General features: G+C 36.4%; 2 protein-coding genes across 2 annotated transcripts; both read left to right on the top strand.

The window, feature by feature from the left end:
• The first annotated feature begins 304 nt into the window (after window positions 1-304).
• On the top strand, window positions 305-6,355 carry lpar4 (lysophosphatidic acid receptor 4). Its single transcript, XM_060885056.1, has 2 exons — window positions 305-524; window positions 4,199-6,355. The coding sequence occupies exon 2, from the start codon at window positions 4,368-4,370 to the stop codon at window positions 5,427-5,429; it is 1,062 nt and encodes a 353-aa protein (XP_060741039.1). The 5' UTR covers window positions 305-524; window positions 4,199-4,367; the 3' UTR covers window positions 5,430-6,355.
• Window positions 6,356-14,705: 8,350 nt separating this feature from the next.
• On the top strand, window positions 14,706-20,082 carry p2ry10 (P2Y receptor family member 10). The gene is made up of 3 exons (XM_060885208.1): window positions 14,706-14,911; window positions 17,697-17,917; window positions 18,157-20,082. Exons 2-3 carry the CDS (start codon window positions 17,736-17,738, stop codon window positions 19,031-19,033), a joined length of 1,059 nt encoding a protein of 352 aa, XP_060741191.1. The 5' UTR covers window positions 14,706-14,911; window positions 17,697-17,735; the 3' UTR covers window positions 19,034-20,082.
• The last annotated feature ends 4,020 nt before the right edge of the window (window positions 20,083-24,102 follow it).

Below are 24,102 nucleotides of genomic sequence, written 5' to 3'. Positions count from 1 at the left end.
CAGGATTCTTCAATTTTTGACATGCAGAAGGATGACACTAATTTGGAAACCTCCATTGGCACCTTTCTGATTTATTCCCCTCATTTGAGCTCCTCCCCTCCCTCTAACCGCAGTGGTTAAATCCCAAACCTTTCTGTGCACCCTACACAAGTGCACTACTTTGGCTCTGAATGAATGATTTTTAGGTCATATATGGTGCACTATATATCCTATAGGGAGCGATTTGGTATGCAGCTGATGGACCTATTGTCTTGTTTCCTGTGTTCACTTGTCCACTTGACTTAGTTTGGAGCAGAATCGCTACTCACAGAGCTATTAGGAGCAGAGTAACGGTTTCTAACAGCTTACTGCTCCGTCTGCTCCATTATTAAGAGCGTAAGGCGAGGTTTAATATAACCAACTATTATTTGCCCCTTTCAGCTCTGCATAATGCTTTGCGCATTTTTTCCAAAGATTAAATCGAGTCTTTTCCCAAGAGAGCACTTTTTCAACCGCTTGAACAACATGAACGCACTGGAGAAGAGGTAAGTAATGTCTTTGAGAGACTTTGTAATGTAAAAGACATTACAAAGGCAATGTCTTTGAGAGAGAGGAAAAGGAGACTGTTGAAGGAACGACTGTTTATAGATGCAGTAACATAAATGATAACAGGAACTTGGACAGTAAATGCAACTATAAAAATAAAAGATTTGTAATATTTGCATATTTCTGTTTAAGATTAAAACCCCTTGTGATGCGCTGTTATTTTTATATTAACGTTTTATTGATTATTTCTTTTAACAGCATGTCCATTGTGTTTTGTTCTTTGCATGTGCATTATATTGAAAAGGGTTTTAAAAATAATCAAAACTTTCATATTGTATAATAATATGATTCATAATATGACTAACAGCTTGTTAGCATGTTATATAAATAAATTTGAATGATCAGAATATTATTTTTGTTTCAGTGGAACTGTTATAAACACATTTTCAGAATACAGATAATAATTTTAGACGGTACCATATCATGTCAGTTATAATATCACAGAATTCATAATGAATGTGTCCCAACCCCTTTGTTGCTTCAGGAATGCTTAAGCTTAGTTTTCATATCCCAGGCAACAATTCTTATATAACATTTATTGTTATAGTAACAGTCAAATTAAGAACATTATATACAGAAAATGAAGCATATGACAATATTATTTAGCATAAACTGAGCAAATGAAGATTGAATAGCATGAGTTGTTTGGGTTTTACTTCATCATACGAGCAAATGGTCTAACCTCGAAATCTGCCGGCTGCCAGCGATTGACCAAACTGGATCAGTTTTTTGGAGTCTGCATCAGCACACTGACTGTATTGTATAGAGTTGTGCAGTACAGTACAGGCTTTGTAAGGGGCATGTAAGGACCCAGTAAAGACGTCACATCTCAGCTGAGCATGACAGACTGTACATACTGACATTGCGCTTTTAGATGATGCTCACTTAAAGATTTAGCATGATTTGCCATATTATCATATTTTTATACATTTGCTACAGAAATTGTGTAAAAAAGTGACAGAAATGTCTTCTACAGTCTTACCCTGTATTACAGAAATGATGTTTTGGTAATGATGTTTTCAACACCAATGGGGACGTTAGAGGATAATTAGTGTATAAGAGGTAGTATCCTTCCAGATACTGCATCAATTTCACTGAAGGTATCATACAAATATCAGACTGTAAAATACTTTTCTCACAAAATTTGGAAAAACAGTGTTTCATTTATGAATAGACTGATGCAGATGAAATTGTTAGGGTTTCAGCTTGGCAAATTGTATTCTTTTTGCCATTCTACAATAATATTATTGTTACATTGTGCCTCAGCAAAAGGCCACATTTTCTAGAGCTACTTACTTTACAAACTTTACTTTATTTAGCTCATACCAGTGGCCAAATCACAGCCATATTCTATTGCTTAACTGGTTAAAAGATATTGGCTAATTTTAGCTTAGAGAGTGGCAAGTAAATGAGACAGCTGGCACTGTAGCCATCTGAGCAGGCAGCATCTCTTCTCATATTAGCATGGCTTCACTTGAAAGCAACCAACTTGCAGATATAACTCAGAGGGTTAAAGCCAGTTGAACAGACTAAATAATTTTGTAGCTCTAGATCATTAATGTTTGTTACTTATCTAAAACAAGCTAGTTTTTAACAAGCCAGCTGATATAGCTACTACAAATTTCAAAACAAAGATTTTGCAAGTAAGGACCAACACTGACAAAACCAATAAAAATTAAACTGGTATTTGTGCTAGCTTCAGTTTTGGCAAACTCTTTTCTTGGTGGCCCTCTGACATTAGTCGCAGACATGTTCTGCTGGGTAACTAGGAAAATTTTGGATAATGTTTGCTAAAAGTAGTAAGCCGACCAGATAGTTGGCATTGTAGGTGGTTAGCTTGTGAGAAAGCAGTGTAACTGAGGGAGGATTCAGGAGAATGTAAGTATCCACCAATTGTAGCTAGATGGACAGCTGAGTAAGTCAATCAATAATTGATAACACATATATTTATAGTGAGGATTTCTCATTCTTCTGAATCATTTACTAGTCTCTAGGTTTATTGTTTATTAATACTGTATTTATTATGCTATTTCAAGAGACTAACAATTATTACAACTTGAAATAAATGTTCTCAAAGTAATAAGCTAAAAAGCTGGCCAAATTCTGTTGAGACCAACCCCACTTCACACAGATTTACGGAATCACATCAACCTTACACAACAAAACACAGTATAAGCATTAGTTGGAAAGCCACATAAAACATTAATAATAAGCAGTTAGCCTATAGACCAGTAAATAAAAACACTACATTAAACATTATTTCTGCTAACAAAATGGAATAAAATAATAATGTTGACCACAATAAAATCAACGTTATATATACTATAGTGTATAAGTGATTATAGGCAGCCTGAAGCCAAAAGGTCTGTTGGAAAAGGAAATGAATAGGCATAGCCAGACAGCCACAGTTTGTAAGAGAAATATTCAGCCTGACGTGTGTCTTAGGAAGTTGCCATGTTTCTTCTTTGCAGTCTCTAGATGCTGTTTGCATTACTGTTACTGGAAAAATTTGACAGTTTTGTGCCATAAAGGCAGATCATAGAGGAAGTATCGTCCCAGACATGCTAAAAGAGTTTAGTCATTTGGATGCTAAACAAATCAAACAGTTTTGAATCCAGGGGAAAAAATAAACAACTTTGGTCTCAGGACTGGTTTAAGTCACCATATAAAAGTTAAAGTTAAAAAGCTTTTCTTAAAAGCCTAGTTGTAATGCCAAAGAACCTATACTTGTGTATTTACCATTTTTTTTGTTTATGCATATTTCTTTTTACAATGTAGAAACATATGTTAAGACTGGATTTTAAAAAGAGAATGATATGCTATTGGTTACTCGCCAATTCTGAGATCATAATGTGAATCCTTCTCATGATTCTTCTTTCACAGTACCTCTTTGACCACAAGAAAAATAATGTGTGGCCTCAGAAAAACATTAGACTTCGATAATAGTCAATATGTTTATCTTGGGATCCCCTAATTCATTAACAATTTTGGCTCATTTTTATTATAGGAAATGTCAGCATTGCTGCAGTACTAAAACAAATTACAGTACTTGTTCACAGCTTCTGGGTGTGGAAGTCCTGCATTTAATTAGTAACTAGAAACTTGTATATTTGTATATTGAAACTTGAAAGTATATGAATACAGAGTTAAGAGGTTTCTTTTACAACATCGTTAGTCATATATGTCTAGATTTTAGAGTTTAAAAAATCATATTGAACAAATGAATGTTAGCAATATAAACATACAAGTCACCTAAAACAGATTTCGTGCCTTGAGAAGAAGAGTTGTACATTGAGTTATATTTTACTTGTCCTTCTTCTAATACATTAAATACATTCTTATTCTTATTTAACTGTTTTTGCTGAGTTAAATCTGGTTTGTCAAGTGAAGTTGAATTTTAAATTCTTTGTCCAAAGACACCTTCAGCCGTATAGCCATATTTCTAATTCTGTAGTGTTGAGTAATACTTCTAATGAATTGTTAGTGACAGATTTGACATTGTCTGCATTTGTAAATAGGAAAAAAGGATGGACGGACATAATTTTGCCAAGAATGCTTATAGACAGCTTGCTAACTAATGTTGTCGTTTTTATTGTCTTGTTCCCTCTTACAGAAAGCAAAAACTGACCATCTGTGTGCATTAAGATGATGAGAAGTGCTTGTTTCAGTAGCATTCAGAGTGTACCAGTGATGGGCTGGGAAGTTCACTGCAGCCAAAACACTTTCTGACAGTTGGGAATTCACCAAAAAGCAAAACTCCCACATTGTCTACTGATGCCACAATGGCAAGTCTGGCTCTTAACGAGACAGGGCTGGAGGACTGCGGCATTGATGATTCCTTCAAGTACAAATTGTATGGTGTAGTGTACAGTATCGCGTTCGTGTTGGGTCTCATCACCAACTGTGCTTCACTCTTTGTTTTCTGCTGTCGTATGAAGATACGCAATGAGACTACTCTCTTTATGACCAACTTGGCATTATCAGACTTAATTTTTGTATTTACGCTACCTTTTAAAATCTACTATAACATCAGGCGCCACTGGCCATTTGGCGATGGGCTGTGCAAGATCTCCGGAGGAGCCTTCATCACCAACATCTATGGCAGCATGCTCTTCCTCACATGCATCAGTGTGGACCGCTTCCTGGCCATTGTTTACCCTTTTAGATCACGTGCCATCCGTACTCGCCGCAATGCTGGCATTGTATGTGCTCTGATCTGGTTGCTGATCCTGGGTGGAGGTATGTCTGTGACCTTCTTCTCTGCAACCAACCAGGCCAACACCATCACTACTTGCTTTGAAGGCTTCTCCCAAAAAACCTGGAAGACCTACCTGTCTAAGATCACTATCTTCATCGAGATAGTGGGTTTCCTCATTCCGTTGCTCATCAACCTGGCCTGTTCCTCCATGGTGCTACGAACTCTCCGAAAGCCAGCTACACTCTGCCAAATTGGCACCAACAAGAAGCGTGTATTGCGCATGATTGTGGTACATTTAGCCATTTTCATTGTCTGCTTTGTGCCATACAACTCTGTTCTGTTTGTTTACGCTATGGTGCGCACTCAAGCCTTGGCAAGCTGCTGGCTCGAACGATTAGCACGAATTCTTTATCCTGTAACGCTCTGTGTGGCAACCCTCAACTGCTGCTTTGATCCAGTGGTATATTACTTCACTTCAGAGTCTTTTAAGAAGTCTCTGTCCACAGGAAAATGTCAAATGAAGCAGGAAAGTACGCCCCGCACTGAAGGGCCTGTGTCTAGCAAAGAGAACACAGAGACTGAAAAAGTAGAAACTTATTGTGTGTCCAGTAATGGAAAAGAACGGGTTACAGAGACTCAGTTTTGAGAGGGCAGAATAGACATCACCAGTATCCACAATTAAGAGGAGCTTGGATAAGGTCTGTAACAAGGACTTAGGACTCTAAGGATTTTGTTCAGCCAGAGGAAATGTTTGGAATGTTTGGAAACGTTTTGACTGAAGCCTTCAGGCTGAATGCTTAAAACTATCACTATTTAAATTTGACTGTAAAGGTCCAACACTGTTTTATTTCTCTCAGTTTATGGGAACAAAGTATGATGAATAAAGCAACTCTACACACATAGTGGCTAATGGAATATTAATGATTATATGTAGTCAATCAGCAAAGTGTCATACTGTTCTAATTTTTTAAATATATTCAATCCTATTCAGGTTTAATAGATATGAACACTGTTTTTTTTCCTATTGGTTTAAAAAAAAAAAAATTAGCACTCCTAACTTAACTGATAGATATGAACAGTGTGTTACTGGTAACTGCTAACCATTTCAATTTGTTGTGCACTTACATGCACAAATGCACTGAAGTGATGTTCCTTATTTTTGTATTACATTTTGTGTAAAATGTTTTTGTATGAAAGGTATGATTGAAGAAATATCAGCTCCTAACAAACAGCACTTTTACATGTGGGATCTCTGAATGTCTTTTTACTGTAGCTGCATATTATCAGGCAATTAAAAATGTTTAAGACTGATATGTCTGTCTTATCATTCAGTTACAGTAAGGACAACAACTAGATGATGAATGTATTCATTTCAATTGTGATTTAATTTCCCTAATATAAGAAGAGCTAAACCAAACTAAACAACTGTGATTTAACACAGCAGCTGCAGAAGGGGCCCATATCCGTATACAAGGCTTAACCCCACCCCCAGTGTGTGCTGATTGAGAGCAAAGCTGGGCAAAAACATAGCAGTTTAAGGTTTCATGAAGAGAGCACAGAGAAGTAAAGATCAAATCACAAAATCTTCAACAAGTGTATGATGGAGACTTAAAAACAAGGCTTTCTGCAAAAGAAAGGGGAAAATTCAGTTAAGTATTCCCAAAATGCATACAAAGCAATGGGTTATTGTCTTGGGATTAGTCTTGCTGAGGTTCAGGGAGCTGCCTTAATTCTGTTAATCATGCTGTTGTGGGTGTTTTCAGGCACGTACCCTCCACTAGATTAGCATGTGTTATCCAATTGAATCATTATTTATTGAACCATGCAGAGCCAAAGCCATCATTCAAATACTTGGAGCTTTGCAAGCTCTCTGGTTAAAATTGAGTAAGGTCATATATTGTATCTAACCTTTCTGCACATATATTAAATGACATAAATTAATAACCATCTTAAATAGTTACTGGCTCCAAGTGCACATTCTTTTAATGTCAGGGCTCCGTAATTGAATTATAACCATTCCATAAATCAGACTTGAAAACACATTTCCACCAATGATTTCTGTCAGTTGTGTAAAGATTTTATCTTTAATGCATTTTATGACAAATAGAGCTGTATCTGTATGGAGCTAACTAGCTGGTTTTATTAACTTGAGTCAATAGCTCCGTTTTATGTTAATTTTCAAAGAGGAAAAACAAATGTGAAAACTATTACATACATTGATATGCTTGTTCTGATACACTATCAATTCTAATGTAAAAACGTCTACAGGGATGGAACTTGTATGGCAGTACAGTACATTGGGATGGTTTTCTCATGAAGCATGTTTTGAAGGAGTCTCCAGTTTCAGTGCTTTGCAAGAGTCAGTGGTATAGCCATTCCCTTAAATGTTCCCTTAATTTATATAACATATGCTATGCTATGTATTTTTACTAAAAGATAGAGATAATAGAGGCTGGTGAGGAGAAGCTGTTTATATGATAGAATGTAAGCGATAACACATTTAACATGTTTCACAGATGTTGCAGAGCATTAAATGCAGATGATAAACCTTAATGTCATCATTTACAAAATTCTTGTGTTACAATGGAAATAACACTTAAAACATGTTGTTATAGGTCAATGATCATCACACCTTCATGTTCCATGAGTATTTTAACACACACTCTTGTCTTTTATTCCTTAAGAAAATAACAACATCAAAAGATTACTAATTGTTAATGTCAGCAAATCTAACCTCCAACATTTTAAACACAAATTTAAGTACAACATTCTTGACCTTCTTTCTTTGTTTTATTTGTGTATGGTTAATACTGAAAACACAAATAGCAACCCGATATCAGTTGTTCTTATTCATGGCTGAGTGACACTCACAGCTGTATGTGTAATGCTTATTTACAAAGGCACTAAAAGAGTTTGTGTTTAACAGTGGAGGAAATATGAGCTTTATGGTAAAAATCACCAAGTATGTACGTAGGAGGTTTAATAGCCATTGTGACAGTAGAGGACTCTGGATTTTTAAGAATTTGTGATGGACGGACGGGAAAACAAAGCCAGAGGATAAATAGCTAGTGGAAACACTGGTGTGTGTGGCTTGAGTAATAGTTAAATTAAGTCAAATTACTTAAATCTACTCACAGTCACACTACTTTTTCCATCTGCAGAGATGCAAGACTATATCTACTTTGAATTGCAATTTGCACACTACACTGCAGTTACTGGACACCTGACCATTACACAAATATGTGCTTTATAATAGAATTTCAAATTTAGTCCCCCTTTTCATTATAATAACCTTTACTCTTCTGAGAAGATTTTTTCTCATGCAGCTACAAGAACATTAATGAGCTCAGATTTTGATGTTGAGCAAAGGAGGTCTGGGGTGCAGTCAGAGTACTAGGTTTTCAGTGGGGTTGTAGTAGTCAGTTCAAACCAAGAGGATTTGACAGAAACAACTGATCCTTATTTGGGGTTCATCAGAATCCCTTCACTGATGACAGGTGTGGGATACATACTTTTGAACTTTAATATCTGTGGGAACACAGTCACCATTAAAGGCACAATTATTAAAGTGTGTGGATGCTTATTCAACCCAGCTTTTCCTAAAATGTTTCTATTTGAGTTATGTTGGTTGCTATATGATATTAATGTCAGGAATATCTGGGACTATTCCCTGCCTGGGCACTAGGGGGACATTCTGGCAGGCTTTGTTTGTCTTTACCATGTGCCTTTGTTTTTGTTTTGTGTTCAGGTGTTTTTGCCCTGCACGTTCCTTAATCTGTTTTCACCTCTGCACACCTGTTCCTTATGTCTCTATGATTGTCCTCCCTATTTATGTCCTCGTTATTTGTGTGTGGTGTTTGCTGAGTCCTTGTGTTTGTGTTTCAGTGTTCCTGTTGCTGTATTTGGTCTTTCAATTCCTAGTGTGTCTAGTCTTTTTTTTAATTTCTCTAATAACCCCTTTTTATGTTATCCATGCTCTTGGGTCTGGATTTTTATCAGTAAAGGCGTTTACTCTCAATTAAAGGTTGAAAAAGATAATGAGTTGACTAGATTTACTTTCAAACACCTGGCAATATTAACAAAGGTGTGTAGATTTCTTATATCCAAAGTATAGGTGATTGGACCATGAGACACATGGACATTATAGTTCATCTGTATTTCCATGCAGAGTTTATTTCTCTTTCAGCCTGTTATCAGTGTTAGTTTCTGAGCAAGAAATCAATGTTGTTTGATTCTTGAACTCAACACTGAACATCATCTGCAGTGCTGTTACACTTGATTCACTTGCTGCATCTCACTACTACCATGCTACCACCACACTGATGTGATAAGAAAAGTCAGTTTCATCATGCAAGCCTGTAGCTCCTTGGTTCCCTCCGGTGGTGAGAGCCATTACATATCTACAAAATGCTTTGTAACATCGCTCTCATCTGTAGGTGCTGCTGTTTTCCACCAAATGACATTTATATAATAAAAACACAATATATTTCTTTTCATACAGCTTCAGAATTGTCTCATGTCATCTTAACATGTTTCTGTCATTATGTTGCAATAGGACAGAAGTTTGTTCAAATCCCAGGTCCACCAAGCTGTCACTTCTGGGCTCCTGAGCAAGGCCCTTAACTCTCAGTTGTGTAAATGCAATAAATGAAAGTCTCTCTGGATAAGAGCATCTGCCAAACATTATGAATATAAATGATATTTAAAAAAAAAAGCCCAGATACTTTAATGTATGCAACATGATGCTATAGTACATATGATCTACCAGGCTGTTATGGTCAGTACCAGCATTTCTGCAGCAGTATGCTGGGCCAGTAGCAGGACATGGCAGCAAATTAAACAAACTACGAAGGTCTTAATAAGGAACAGATCAAAGTTACCAACCTTGACCCCGACCTTTCATCCCTTTCAATACCTAATAAACGTTCACTTACCAATCAATAATGTAGCAAGGTGTGGCATTAAACATATCTATCTATCTACTTTGACAATTCACTATATACCTCTTAACTCTCAGATGTACTGAGGCATCTAATATATAAAGATAGATAGATATGTTTAATGAGAATGAGAATTGTATGATAATACATTAAGCATATACTATACCACACTGAACATACATTATTAGGTATTGAGAGCAGCAGTAAGTGGTTGGGGTCCAGGTCACTATCACTGATCAGAAACAAACTCATGTTTTGTTTGTATTGAAAACGTTGTCAATTGTGATGTTCTGCAATTGCACACATTTATAATCACACATTTGATCAACAGAGAAACAATTACAAGAGACGAAAAGTAAATGGTTTCTCATATTATTGGTGTGTGAAAATGTTGTTCATCTAACTAAAACAAAGTACTTCTAAAAGTGTAGGATGTGAAACCAGTTGCTTCAAGTCATGTTGTAAAAGGAAGTTATTTACATCAAGCTTAATCTTGAAAAGTAAGTAAAAAATGCACACCACATAGCAAACCCAATGATTAACAATTATCAGTGTATAATTTTGCAAGCTGAAGCTGTTGCTTAGTGAAGTACATGCAATGTATGCAAAAACAAACTTGAGAGGTTAAACAGACATCACAAATATGTCAGCACTGAAATCCCATGCGGTTAGTTTACACCACTGACTTACAAAGAAATGCTGAGGTTCACATGCAGTTGTGTATGGTTTGTTTACTATAATCTGTATGTTACTTTACAGATATTAATTTTATTCATATTGCATATTTATTTACAACTCTGAAAATCTTGTATAATTCATAAGATAATGTATATATGTTATGCATCATTCTGAACTACCCTGATTATTTACATAATAAATAAATACACTGTATGCTGTTCTAATATTTTTGGAGGGGGCATTTATCAACAAACGTAGTCTTGAGAGCTGAAACACAGGGCTCAAACCAAGCGCACACCTACGGAACAGTAACACAGCAGTTACAATATTACTGGGCCTGTTTGTGAGCATTCATCACTTCCTTAAATACCAGAATTAGGGAAGTTTTGCTGATTCATCGTCAGTACTTCAGCTCATCAAAGATTAAATACTGAATATGCTACATTTTAAGAGGGAAAATACAAATGTAATGTAATGGACATTCCAGGGCAGGCTGAGTGAAAACATAATTTCAATACAGACAATCTGTTTCAAACTGACAATTTCATGTTCCTCATGTGGTAATGTAACTGAGTCCAGAGAGGGTAATGTTTATACCCAGGCAGGTTTTTGCAATGTGATGAGATTTCTTTTTCTATGTAAGGTATTAATAGCTCCCAGCAAACACACACACACACACACACACACACACACACACACACACACACACACACACACACACACACAGTGAATTGTGATACCTTCACCCCTGCCCTGTGGAGGTTGCCCTGTGCCTATGCCCAATTCCTCTGATTGCTTTTCCCTTTTTTCTCAGATTTATATTGGCTTGCCCCGTAACCCGAGGTAGTTCGGATAAGCGGTAGAAGATGAATGAATGAATGAATGAATATTGGCTTGCATTTCTTCCAACTATCTGGTCTTTAGGTTGATTTGTCCTTTTACCAACAAATGCAGTCTTGAGAGGTCAAACCCTGGACTCACATGTGAGCAAGAAGTAACACACGTCAGTCACATGTTTTAATTGGCGCTGGTGCTGAAATTCTCATCTAATGTTTTGTTATTCTTCTACTGGTCTCAAATGTAAATGTCTTCAGAGTAAAGCAAAAACAAAAGAATTTGTTTTGCTGTTCCAATACATTTTGGAGGGGACTGTATATTATATATAGTACATGAATTAGTATTAATGTTCCTGTTTGTGAGCTTCCTTAAATACCAGAATTAGGGAAGGTCTGTTATTTAAAAACAACAACAACAACAAAAAAAAACACACACTTGTTCAAGCAAATTAAAAGGTGATTTATTGTAAAATAACAGCTCAGTAAAACTTCCATTAATGTACAACACATCTGATCTTGAGCAGAGATACACAGAAAGAACACACTGCACTCATTTGTCAGCAAAGAACAAGCACATGTTTGCCATTTGATCATGTGTTACTGTGGCTGTGAAACAGCAAAACATTTCAAAAATCATGTAGGCTAGAATTTGTTGTAAACATCTTAATTGATTCATCCTGCTAATAATTTAGTCAAACTTTCTATATTTGTGCCCTACAGTACTAACTGTACAACATTGTATGTAACCTGAATCCTGTGAAACAGGATGTGACCAGATGTACTTTTTACCAGCATAATGTCACAGAACATCTATTTCTATAAGAGAGATTTGCAGTTCATCTTCAGTTTACTTCACAGACCTGAATATTTCCCCAGATCTCAATTAATCTGATCATGTTTAGAATAAATAGAAACGCACAGAGAAAATCTATAAGAAATGTAATGCTATCTACACAGTCAAATTATAAATGACCTCACCAGCACCAATCCCATGCTACAAAAATAAGAATTTGAATGTCAACACACTGGAAAGATTGCCCTTGCTTTATAGTTGCTCTAAAGTACATACTCAAGGGACTTGATTAAAATAGCTGCAATGGTACAGAAAAGATTTAAATCATCATGAGCTCAAGATGACATAAAAATCTGCAAAATTTACATAGATTCAGTACAGTAAGAAAGAAACTTTATCGTTAGCCTAGTATGTTCAGTACTAACATAGGTACATAAATAAGGCTGCAATATGAGAAATTCCATGAGATTTAGATTTTTTGATTGCTTGTAACGAAAAACACCAGGGAAATAAAACAGTTCTTTGTTATGGGTAAGCATAAAAAAAAAAACTGTCTCCACACTCTTCTACTGGTTTAGATGTTTTTAATACATTTTGGTTATTGGAAAGATGATTGCTCGTGAACTGAAAAACACCAGTTGTACTTTATTAGGTTTCTTAAGTACATGGTTCTTATTACTGGTACTCTTACTTGAATTTTTATACATTCATTTTTAACTCCACTACATTTATTTTTAATTGCTACTCCACAGTAAAATGTATAATGCTGTTAACCCCCCCAAAAAACCCTCTTAGTAAAGTACTTCAGTACATAATTGACCATACTTTTTTTTTTAGTATAATTAAATAATAATTAAACCCAAGCCCTAGTACTTACTTTTTTTAATTCATTGCATTTTACACCAGCAGACTGAAAATCAATTAAAGGACAGTATTTCAACATATTCATGTTGAAAGCCTACACTACATGAGCCAAATGCTAAGTCAGAAGAAGAGCCTGAGCTAAACAAAACCAAATGTATTTTCAGTTTAATTTCTTGGTAGGAAACAATATTTCACAGCTCAGTATTTAAAAGACAGCTAAAAGATGTACAGGGCACGGTGGCTTAGTGGTTAGCACGTTCGCCTCACACCTCCAGGGTTGGGGGTTCGATCCCTGCCTCCGCCTTGTGTGTGTGGAGTTTGCATGTTCTCCCCGTGCCTCGGGGGTTTCCTCCGGGTACTCCGGTTTCCTCCCCCGGTCCAAAGACATGCATGGTAGGTTGATTGGCATCTCTGGAAAATTGTCCGTAGTGTGTGATTGCGTGAGTGAATGAGAGTGTGTGTGTGCCCTGCGATGGGTTGGCACTCCATCCAGGGTGTATCCTGCCTTGATGCCCGATGATGCCTGAGATAGGTACAGGCCCCCCGTGACCCGAGGTAGTTCGGATAAGCGGTAGAAAATGAGTGAGTGAGTGAGTGAGTAAAAGATGTACAGCTAAAAGATGTACAGATAAACCATCAGCTAGCTGAGAGAGCTAGATTAGCTATCCAGAGCTCTGGATGATTCATAGTATGAAAGTCACTTTGAAGTTTCACGAAGAACAATTGCCAGATATATAAAATATATATAAACACTGCTACAGCCTATAGGTAACACACATAATAATGTGTAAGGGGCATCACTGAATTTAACATGTATGAACTAACTAACTAATATCGGAAGCTAGCAAAGCACTATTAGGCTGAGTTAGTTAGCCAGCTAATGCTGCCTGTCTGACAGTTTCTAATCCGGATGTTGTTTACATCTGAATTGCTCACTTGGTTAGTTAACATAATTAATTGTAGATATGTTTAAAAGTTATAGTTACAGATGACTTATGTACACTTGCATTCATGATTTGTTTTTCATTACTACTTTTTCTTAGGTGAACTATTAGTATAGTAGCTAGTAGTATTACACTACGTATGTATATATGTATACGTAATAAGTGTCTTGTGAGAACCTTCCATTGCTTATTTCATAATGCAGCTAACACATACTATGTTAAACACTAATATCTAACCCTAACCTTCAAAAAAACAAACAAACAAAAAGCAAAAAGATTTCAAATACTCTCAACACATAACTAACAAATTACAGAATAACTGAATAATAAGTGAAATTTTTTAATGTTAAACCACTAGTCTTCCTCTCTGTAGTCAAAATGCAGAGAAAATTACATGCCGTCTCTTTGTGACATTGCATAATTATGACAAAAGGACTTCATCACTTAATAATAGTTAAACTGTGTTAATTTTAAGTAATTTAAAAATCTGAACTGTCATTCCAAGAATATTTGAGTGAAAGGACTAAATGATTAAACTACTGACATCACGTGTCTTCAGTTAGAGAAGAAAGCTGCTTCCAACCATGTCCCAGAAAAGTCATAATTATTTATTTATGTCACCATTATAAGTGTAACTTCTTTTTAACAAACAGACAACATGTGTGACTTAAACAAACTAGTAACCGGTCTTACAGCCAGGTTGTCAAAGCTCAGAGGCATGAAACAATGCCAAGCCTTGAGGAGCAGCAGGTTTTACTTATGGTGTTGCATGAGTCGCAGAAATTGTAGTAGGAGACAAAGACCCTAAAAAGCATTTGTATCTTTGGAAGCTCCATACAGTCAGAAGCTGGATTTGTCTGCATTTCTGGAGTACTGTTTATTAATTAATACTGGAATGCAATTTGGTAAAACTGCACCAAACAGCACATGCTGGGCAAATCTGACAAAATGACACTTCCTCTTTTGAGGGGTGAAGAGAAAACGGTAGCAATTTCGCGCGCATAGTTCAGCATTTGATATCAACAGTGTTGGAAGCCACACAGACTGAATTCTGAACTCTTTGTACCTGAAAGGTAGGGGATTCCACAACAGATAACAGCCACAACTAAGCTAAAATGGTAACTGTTTGTGTATGCTTTGTGCAGTTAAACATACAACTTTTAAGTGTAAATTCAATAAAGCAGCCGAGAAAGAATTTTTATTTCTAGATCGTTTGATATAAGGAAGTAAGTAAAGATTGATTGTTTTATTTTTTCTTTGACATCCTGTTCATCCTGTGTTGTGATTACAATGTAGTAAGATAAAAAAAAATACCAGAACAGTTAAACAACTTAAATTGAAATGTGAACATAAAGATTTCTGCTATTAAGCATGTCTAGACATTTCAACATTTTGTTCTTTGCTTTTCTGCTCTTCTACTGTATCATCTGTATTCATAAGCAAGGTATTTTGTTATAATATTAATACTGTTACATGTCTGTCAAGTGGAAACAAGAAGAAGTGTATATCGTGAACCGTTTAAAGTCAAATCAAAAATAAACTAATGTTACATCAGCGGAAATGCATTTGGTAGAAATGCCATGAAATCAGTTTCGAGAAATAATTGTCAAATTAGTAAAGACAAGAGTAGACTGCAGCTATCATGTTAGCTTGGCCACTGAAAATCACAACATGCATACATTTATATGCATATGTATGCATGTGCAGAGTTCCTCAAACATCATTGGCAGGGCAGCAAACACATCTTGCTTACATGCAAGAAAAAAAAACAAAGAAAGAAAAGAGTGAGTCCATTGCCAAAGCTAAACTGAAATAAGAGAAACATTGCATGTCTTGAAGCATCTCAAAATTCTCAAACCACATAACCATATATTTACACACTGCAACAGCTTTTCACTAGCAACACACCTGTTTATGTGTACTTTCAGTCTCCGTCATGCAGTCGTGCGACTTCTCTGCTACATAACCACTCATAACCCTCCTTTCTGAAACCAGTGCCGGAAGGGAGTTGGCTCTTGTGAAATACAATTTAGCCTTTAGTTGATTCGCAGAAACCTTGCTTTCCTTTGTTGTTCTGTTGATGATCATAAACCACTCTAACTCACCATCATCAATTATTTGCAAGCGGAATAGGTGGACAATTGTGCCATGGATCACAAAAAAATAAGCAACCAAATGTCATTTAACAGCTTAATAACAGATTTAACAAGATTTGTACATATATCGTTGACTCCTTGTAGGTTTTTTCAAACATTCTCATAAATCTTCCTTCATGAAGCTTCTTTCAATTCTTTTGTATTGTATCAAATGTCATTATTCATTTTAATACCATGTGTAATACTGCTCAAGCTTTATAATTAATAATGATTTGTGAACAGCAATAAATCACTTGTAATATTTATTAAAAATTATTAGAAAGTTAAAAGTTAAAAGTTTTTCATATATTAGTTATATTATTTCTGTTTGGAATGAAATTTGGAGAATAGGTTGTTGTGCATAAGTTTAATTAAAACAAAGAAATCTATGAACAGTGTACAGCATATGGATGTTAAGAATGTGACAACAGGAAGTGGAGTAGTGGTGGTGGTAGGGTGGGGGCTCTGTTGAAAGGGCACAGGAACTGAGCTTATACTGCAGTTGTACAGTACAGCACATGGCATATAATTGGCATTATAATACTCAGATGGCATAACAATTATAACAAATAATGTCACTTTAATTACAATTTAATTACATTTCTTACACATTACAATCAGAAATCTGATTATAATTTGTATTTTGTACATTTTCATCCAAACACTACCCTAGTGTTGAGGCCAGAAACTGAGAATCTGGGCTTGGGTAAAACAGGGTGGGTAAGGCTTTGAAAAGAAAACTCAAATGTGAGCAGTCTCTCAAAAGAACTTAAATGACTGCAAAATGTGGACATTGCGTTAAAATGCTTATTCACTTTGGCCAGTTTGGTAGTCCTACTTGTGTCCTAATTCACTTCTGTCGACACAACACACAATAATGTCTTCACAACAATTCAAAACAATTTTGTTAATAATATTTTTGTTACAGTTAAAATGCCATTGTTTAAGCATTGCATTAAAGCATGTGGGGATTTATATCGTGAATTGACATAAAAATATACCAGTTCCTGGTGAGCATCATGAGGGTCAAGATCAAGGTGCTATCCTGAACCACAATAAAAAAAAAATTGATATAATTATTATGAATGATAATATATAATGAATTCATAGTAGAATATTGTAGAATATTCTAATATGAATTCATTATATATTATCATTCATAATAATTATATATTCATAATAATTGTATTTTTGTTTCACTTAATATTTCACTGTATATAAGATCTATTCTGAAAATGTCACTGTAGAACACTGGTACATTGTAAGAGGAAAAAGCAAAAAACATTTTCTACCAGTATTTGGTACTTTTTAAACCTGAAATTTGCTGTATATTGATACAGTATATCCACCATCATTCAGTATTAGAAACATATTTCTTCTATTCAATATTCATATTCCTTCTATTCAATTCCTTCTATTCTATTCAGCAATTTCTACAGGGATTAATTTTTGCCCTCTCTCTTGAAGGGGAACACTCATATTAAGTGTAAAAGCACGCTGAGACTAACATATACTAATTAATGCAAGAAAAGTATTAAACAACCACAATGGTACTTACAAATACCTCTCTGTACTTTACATTTACTTTTTGTATCTGATAAGGTTTTGCCTTTTAAAAGAGGTCTAAATCATTGTGAAAATAAATATAAGGAAAGAACATGTAATTGCTTAAAATGTGTCTTTCAGTGTGTGGCATCAATGAAAAGTTGATTTTTTTTTTCAGTCATAAAGAAAGAGCTCTAATAAATGAATCTACAGTATCATGATGTCCACCCAAAATGCCTCATTTGCTGGGGTTCACAACTCCAATTGTTCAGACCAAACTGCAGATCAAAGGTGGGAAGAGAGCATGAATAAACTCTACACCTATGTCTACCTGTTCATCTTCATCCCAGGCATACTAGAGAACAGCATCGCGCTCTGGATGCTATGTCGCTTTATAAGGTCAGTTTTTCTTAAAGAGCTTTCTCATGAATTTTTCTACAACATTTATAAAGGTCTTTTGTGCAAACTTCATGCACCCACTACTTACTTAATGACTGTAAACACGTGTAGGCCTCTTAAGAACATTTTGACTCATGATGTTAAATACATTTTCAGTCAGTGCATGCTGCTTTGCAAGTAATGACAGTATAAAACAATCATATGTGAGAAAGTCACTTGGTTCATTCTATAATTTACAGTAAGAAGACTAAAGCCATCATCTTCATGATCAACCTAGCCATCGCTGACCTGGCCCATGTCCTGTCCTTGCCATTGCGTGTCTACTACTACATCACTCTCACCTGGCCATTTGGAAAGGGGCTGTGCTTGCTCTGCTTCTACCTGAAATATCTTAACATGTATGCTAGCATTGCCTTCTTGGTCTGCATTAGTATCCAACGCTGTGCTTTCCTGATGCGCCCATTTTGTGCTAGGCAGTGGAAGCGGCGCTATGATGTTCGCATTAGCATAGTTGTGTGGTTGATTGTTGGTTGTTGCTGCTCTCCCTTCATCGTGATGAGAAACATCTCTCAAATCCCACATCACAAAACCTCCACCCCAGAGAACACAATAAAGCACAATGAAACCTGCTTCAAGGACTTGCCCATGAGGAAACTGAGCTTGAAAATAGCAGTGGCCATAATGTCCTCTGGTGAGCTCCTGGGTTTTGTGGCCCCACTGACTATCATTATCTTATGTTCTTATTTCATCATGCATTCTTTAAAGCAGAGCTTGGGGCATAGTGTCTCAGTAAATGAGAAGAGAAGGGCCTTGCGCATGGTCTTAGTGTGCACTGGCGTATTCCTCTTCTGTTTTGCCCCCTACCACATCAACTTCTTTCTGTATATGATGGTTTCACAAGACATCATTACCCAGTGTTCTTTACGACAGGCAGTTAAACAGTTCCATCCAATCTCACTGTGCATTGCCAGCCTCAACTGCTGCCTGAATCCACTTATATACTATTTCCTAACCACAGAGTTCCGGCAGCAGCTCAGTCGACAGGGCAGCTCTATATTAAGAGGGCGGCTGATGAGTATGGAGAGCACCTCATCATATAGAGAAGCACCTTCCTGATGGCCACAGAAATACTTCCTCTCACAGAAAAGCACTTCTGTGATGAACATTGAGAACATTTCTTCCTACATAAAAACATTTCCCTTATGACCATGGAGAGCACCTCTTTATAAAGAGAAGAACTTTGCTCCCTATATGAAATAAGCTCCCTTATACATTTTAATGATATCTTCAGATATGCATTAGTATCTTGAACTGTGACTTCTTAAAGCTGTATTTCTGCTCAAAATTGTGAAAGCTGCATCATGACATTGGAGATGAAGAATGTTGCCTCAAGTTTAATTTTTTTAATGGCTGCTACTACACAATACATTTTAAGTTCAGCTCAACAAATATCACCTTATTGCAACCTAACTGTGATGCTGAGTACAGAAAATATGGCAGAAATATATAAGATGAAAACAAAAGAAATTGACAGAACAACTGTTTTTTGCAACAAGCAGTAAAACCCATCAAACAGCAAAAAACTTTCTGGATATCAGAAGAAATATTGTGAACAGATTAAACTGATATTGACTAGCTTAGCTGCTGAATCACAGGCACCCAAATCTGCTTTAAAAGATCAAAAAGGCTTGTGAAAGAAACGCATGATAACTACTTTGTCATATTTGTCACTATTAGACCGTGATAGTTGAAGATACAGGAAACCACTGGACCAAAGCCAGACTTGGTCAGAAACGTACTACGTTCTACATCTAAATGCATTAAAGAAAATGTCCGTATTCAAATGCATGCCTTTTGTTACCAACCCTGATAAAATGTGCTCACAAGTAATGTAAATAAGGACTTATAGAAAGTGTACATGTTTAAGATAATACGAAGCTGAATACAGCAGTATCTTGTGTCATAAAATCACTGATCCTAGTGTAATAGATACATTCATCCTAGAGGCATTTTGATGTTGTATTGTTGTGTTCTTATGGTGTATTCAAATAAAACTTTGTATTTCAAATATGTTTCTTTATCCAAAGTTATGTACTGAAACTGAAATGCTTGTAAGCATCAGTGTTATGAGAAGCTGTAAATAAAATCAAGTAGTGCATGGTTAACATTGGCCAGTTCAGGACTATTTATTATAGAGTAAAATATGTGATTGATCATCCAAAAGAATGTTTATTTGAAAAATACACTGTTTTTTTTTTTTGAGGGGGGTCTGGGTTTTTATTTAGACTCAAGTATAATTTTATAATGTTCAGATTTCTTGAGTGTCTTTTCCACCAACCTCTCTCAGGTGGTCACCCCAAGGTTCAATAGAAAGTGAGACATTACTTTGCTGTGACTCACTCATCCGCTTGTTTTTGCTTGAAGTGCATGTACACTGTAACATTTACCAATGGAGGAAGTGTGTGGGCAAGCCATGCTTATTGCTGAAATGTGCCATATTTCACTTCAAACTGTGTAGAGGCATTAGGCATCAAGGACTGACTGCATAAATGAAACTCTGCAGCACTGATAACTGTAACAGCTGAACATGAGCGAAGCCATGAAGCTTACAGTTAAACTGTCACCTCATAAGCAAACACAGGCACACACACAAACACACACACACACACACACACACACACACACACACACAAACTGTTGAAACTGTTGGGACTTTTTAAATTTGAATAAAATGAACTAAAACACTTTCAAATCACATGAGCCGATATTTTATTCACAATTATTTTATAGAACAAAGATAGCATAATAAATGTTTAAATTGAGGAATTTTACACTTTTATCCACTAAATGAGCTCCTTTCAAATTTGATGCCTGCTACAGGTCTCAAAATAGTTGACACGGCGCAATAAAAGGCTGAAAATGTAAGAAATTTTGAAAAGATTCGGCTCGGAGAACATCCAGCAACTAAGTTAATCAGGTCTGTAATATAATTAGCTATAAAAGGGAGTCTCTCAGAAGTACATATGGGAAGAGGTTCCCCAATCTGTGAAGGAGTGCATAAAAAGATTGTGGAATACTTTAAAACAATGTTCCTCAACATTAAATTGCAAAGGCTTTGCTAATCACATAATCTATTGTGCATCATCAAAAGATTAATAGAAACTGAAAAAATCTCTGTGCGTAAGGCACATGGCCAAAGACCTTTATTAGATGCCCGAGGTCTTCGGGCCCTCAGACGACACTGCATCACTCATCGGTCAAAATGGACCCAGAAATACTTCCAGAAACCACTGTCAACAAACATAATCCGCCGTGCCATCTGCAGATGCCAACTAAAGCTCTATCATGCAAAAAGGAAGCCGTATATGAACATGGTCCAGAAGCCCCATCATGTCCTGTGGGCCAAGGTTTTTTTTTAAAATGGACTGTTTTAAAGTGGAAAAGTGTTTTATGGTTCAAATTCAACATTCTTGTTGGAAATCACAGACTTCATTGTGTCCTGTAGGCCAAAGAGGAGGGAGACCTTCCAGCGTGTTATCAGTGATCAGTTCAAAAGCCAGCATCTCTGATGGTATGTGGTGCATAAGTGCATATGGTATGGAAGCTTGCATGGCACTATGAATGCTGAAAGGTATATAAAGGTTTTAGAGCAACATATGCCTCCCTTCAGATGATGTCTTTTTCAGGAAAGGCCTTGAGTATTTCAGCAGGACAATGCAAAACCACAAACAGCATGGCTTCATCATAGAAGAGTCCGGGTGCTAAATTGGCTGCCTGCAGTCCAGATCCTTCACCTATAGAGAACATTTGGAGCATTAATGAAAAATACATTTTTACATTTACAGCATTTAGCAGACTCCCTTATCCAGAGCGACTTACATTTTATCTCATTTTTATACAACTGAGCAATTGAGGGTTAAGGGCCTTTCTCAGGGGCACAGCAGTGGCAGTTTGGTGGACCTAGGAATCAAACTCACAACCTTCCGATTGGGAGCCCAACACCATAACCACTAGGCTACCACATCAAAGATAAACACAGACTCTTCAGTAGCTGGAAACGTATATCAGGCAAGAATGGAACCAAATTCCAACACCAAAACTCCAGAAACTCATAACCTCCATGCTCAGACATCTTCATACCCCTGTCTAAACTATTTTGACAGCTGTTGCAGGCATCAAATATAAAATGAGCTCCTTTACTGGAAAAAAGTGTCAAATTTCTCTTTTTAAACATTTATGTTTTTTATGTTCTATTGTGAATAAAATCTTGAAAGTCTTTTAGTTTTATTTTTACTCAAAATTAAAAACATTTCAGAATTCGGGTTGTATTTAATGAGCTTGATTTGTTCACATGCTGTAAATGGACACCGTATTTTAATAGAGTAAACAGTGAATTTAATTTCATTAGTTTAATGAAATGAACAAAGTTTTCTTTTGTATCAGTTCTTATGTTTAATACTAAATCAGAAGGCATTTAAACCTTCTGATTTATATAATAAAACTAGTACTATAAGGGGTATGAAGTTAACGCTGTTTCCACTGAAGGACACAGCGCTAACTTGAGACCCCTTATAGTTCTAGTTTTATGTTTCATTTATTCTGTATAAATTAAATTATTCAGCAACAAGTTAAGTACATATTACAACTGTGCTGAATATAAGTCTGGACCCTCTGTGAGTTACAGAGGGTTTACTGGGTTAAACTAACTGCTATGAACAGATACAATTTAATCACCAGAAGGCCTTCAATATTATTACATGTTGAGACATGCTTTTCACTCTATGATGTAAATGTCACACCACTGTCAAGGCATATTATATACAGTATAAATTTAGCCATGAAGCTGGAGCATATCCACTCCCATTAGATGTAAATATATTCCATTATATGACTTAAAAACTCCATAACCCATATTTAGAGCAATTAACGTTTATTAAGGTTTGTTATATGTCTCAATGGTTGATTTTAAAATAAAATATTGACACCTTTCTTAATAATAAACTATAATAAACACTTGTAATATTAGTTCCAATAATGTTTGACTGCATTCACAGTCCATAAGAAGACATACTATGAAATAATAATTAATAATTAAATAATGAAATATTTAATCTGCCGATGAATGAGCACACAGCATTTTAAGTACTCATATACTTACATATACAAGACAAACATACACTCCACTGTATGTATGTAGTGTACATACAATACACTGTATGTAAACTACTGTACCACATATCCTACACAGGGTCACAGGAAGCATGGGGAATTGGGACACAAGGTGCTGGACACCCTGCACTGAATGGCAACCCACTACAGGGCACAATGGCACACATACACACAATGCAGGTCTTTGGACTTGGGAAGGAAACCAGGAGGAAACCGATATGCAATGTATGCAGACTCCATACACAGTGAGCAGCTTCAGAAATCAAACCTGTTAATGCCAGATGTCAGTTTCGATGGTGGCAGCAGCAGAAATCTTGACGTGATGTGACATGACATACAGCTAAGTATGGTGACCCATACTCGGTCACCCGAATTCGTTCTCTGCATTTAACCCATCCAAAGTGCACACACAGCAGCGAACACACACACACCGTGAACACACACCTGGAGCAGTGGGCAGCCATTTATGCTGCGGCGGCCGGGGAGCAGTTGGGGGGGTTCGGTGCCTTGCTCAGTCGTGGTATTGCCGCCCCGAGACTCCAACCCACAAGTCAAACTCTCTAACCATTAGGCCACGACTTCCACAACTTTGGGCCGTGGACAATCTAAAACATGCATTGTTGCATATTTCCTACATCTGGGAGAGCTTCTGTGTTTAGAAGCTCCAAATAATATTACCATTCAGACTGCTTTGTGCTCAGAATGAAGCATGAGTGTGGGTCAGTAATGTTTTGGGCAGCAATATCATACCACGCCCTAGGCCCACTACTTGTGCTAGGTGGGCAATGCCAAGGACTACCAACCCATTCTGGCAGACCATGTGCACCCAATGGTTCAAGTATTATATCCTGAAGGGGATGCCATATTTCAGGATGATAATGCACCAATACACATGACAAAACTTGAATTTTCTGCAAGAGGAATTGCTCAAAATCCCTCTGGTCACTGTGCAGGACTTGTGTCTGTCATCCCCAAGATGAGCAAATTGGTCACAAAAGAATGTGCTACACCATACT

This window comes from Tachysurus vachellii, chromosome 13 (genome assembly GCF_030014155.1).
Source record: "Tachysurus vachellii isolate PV-2020 chromosome 13, HZAU_Pvac_v1, whole genome shotgun sequence".
Taxonomy (NCBI): Eukaryota; Metazoa; Chordata; class Actinopteri; order Siluriformes; family Bagridae; genus Tachysurus; species Tachysurus vachellii.
Note: the sequence above shows the minus strand (reverse complement) of the source record. Positions and strands in the feature narration are given on the sequence as shown.

Bases quoted from the DNA above. Each gene is read 5' to 3' on its own strand.
- lpar4 (XM_060885056.1), top strand. From the start codon at position 4,368: ATGGCAAGTCTGGCTCTTAACGAGACAGGGCTGGAGGACTGCGGCATT.
- p2ry10 (XM_060885208.1), top strand. From the start codon at position 17,736: ATGATGTCCACCCAAAATGCCTCATTTGCTGGGGTTCACAACTCCAAT. The intron at 17,918-18,156 runs GTCAGTTTTTCT...TATAATTTACAG, and splicing joins ATGCTATGTCGCTTTATAAG to TAAGAAGACTAAAGCCATCA.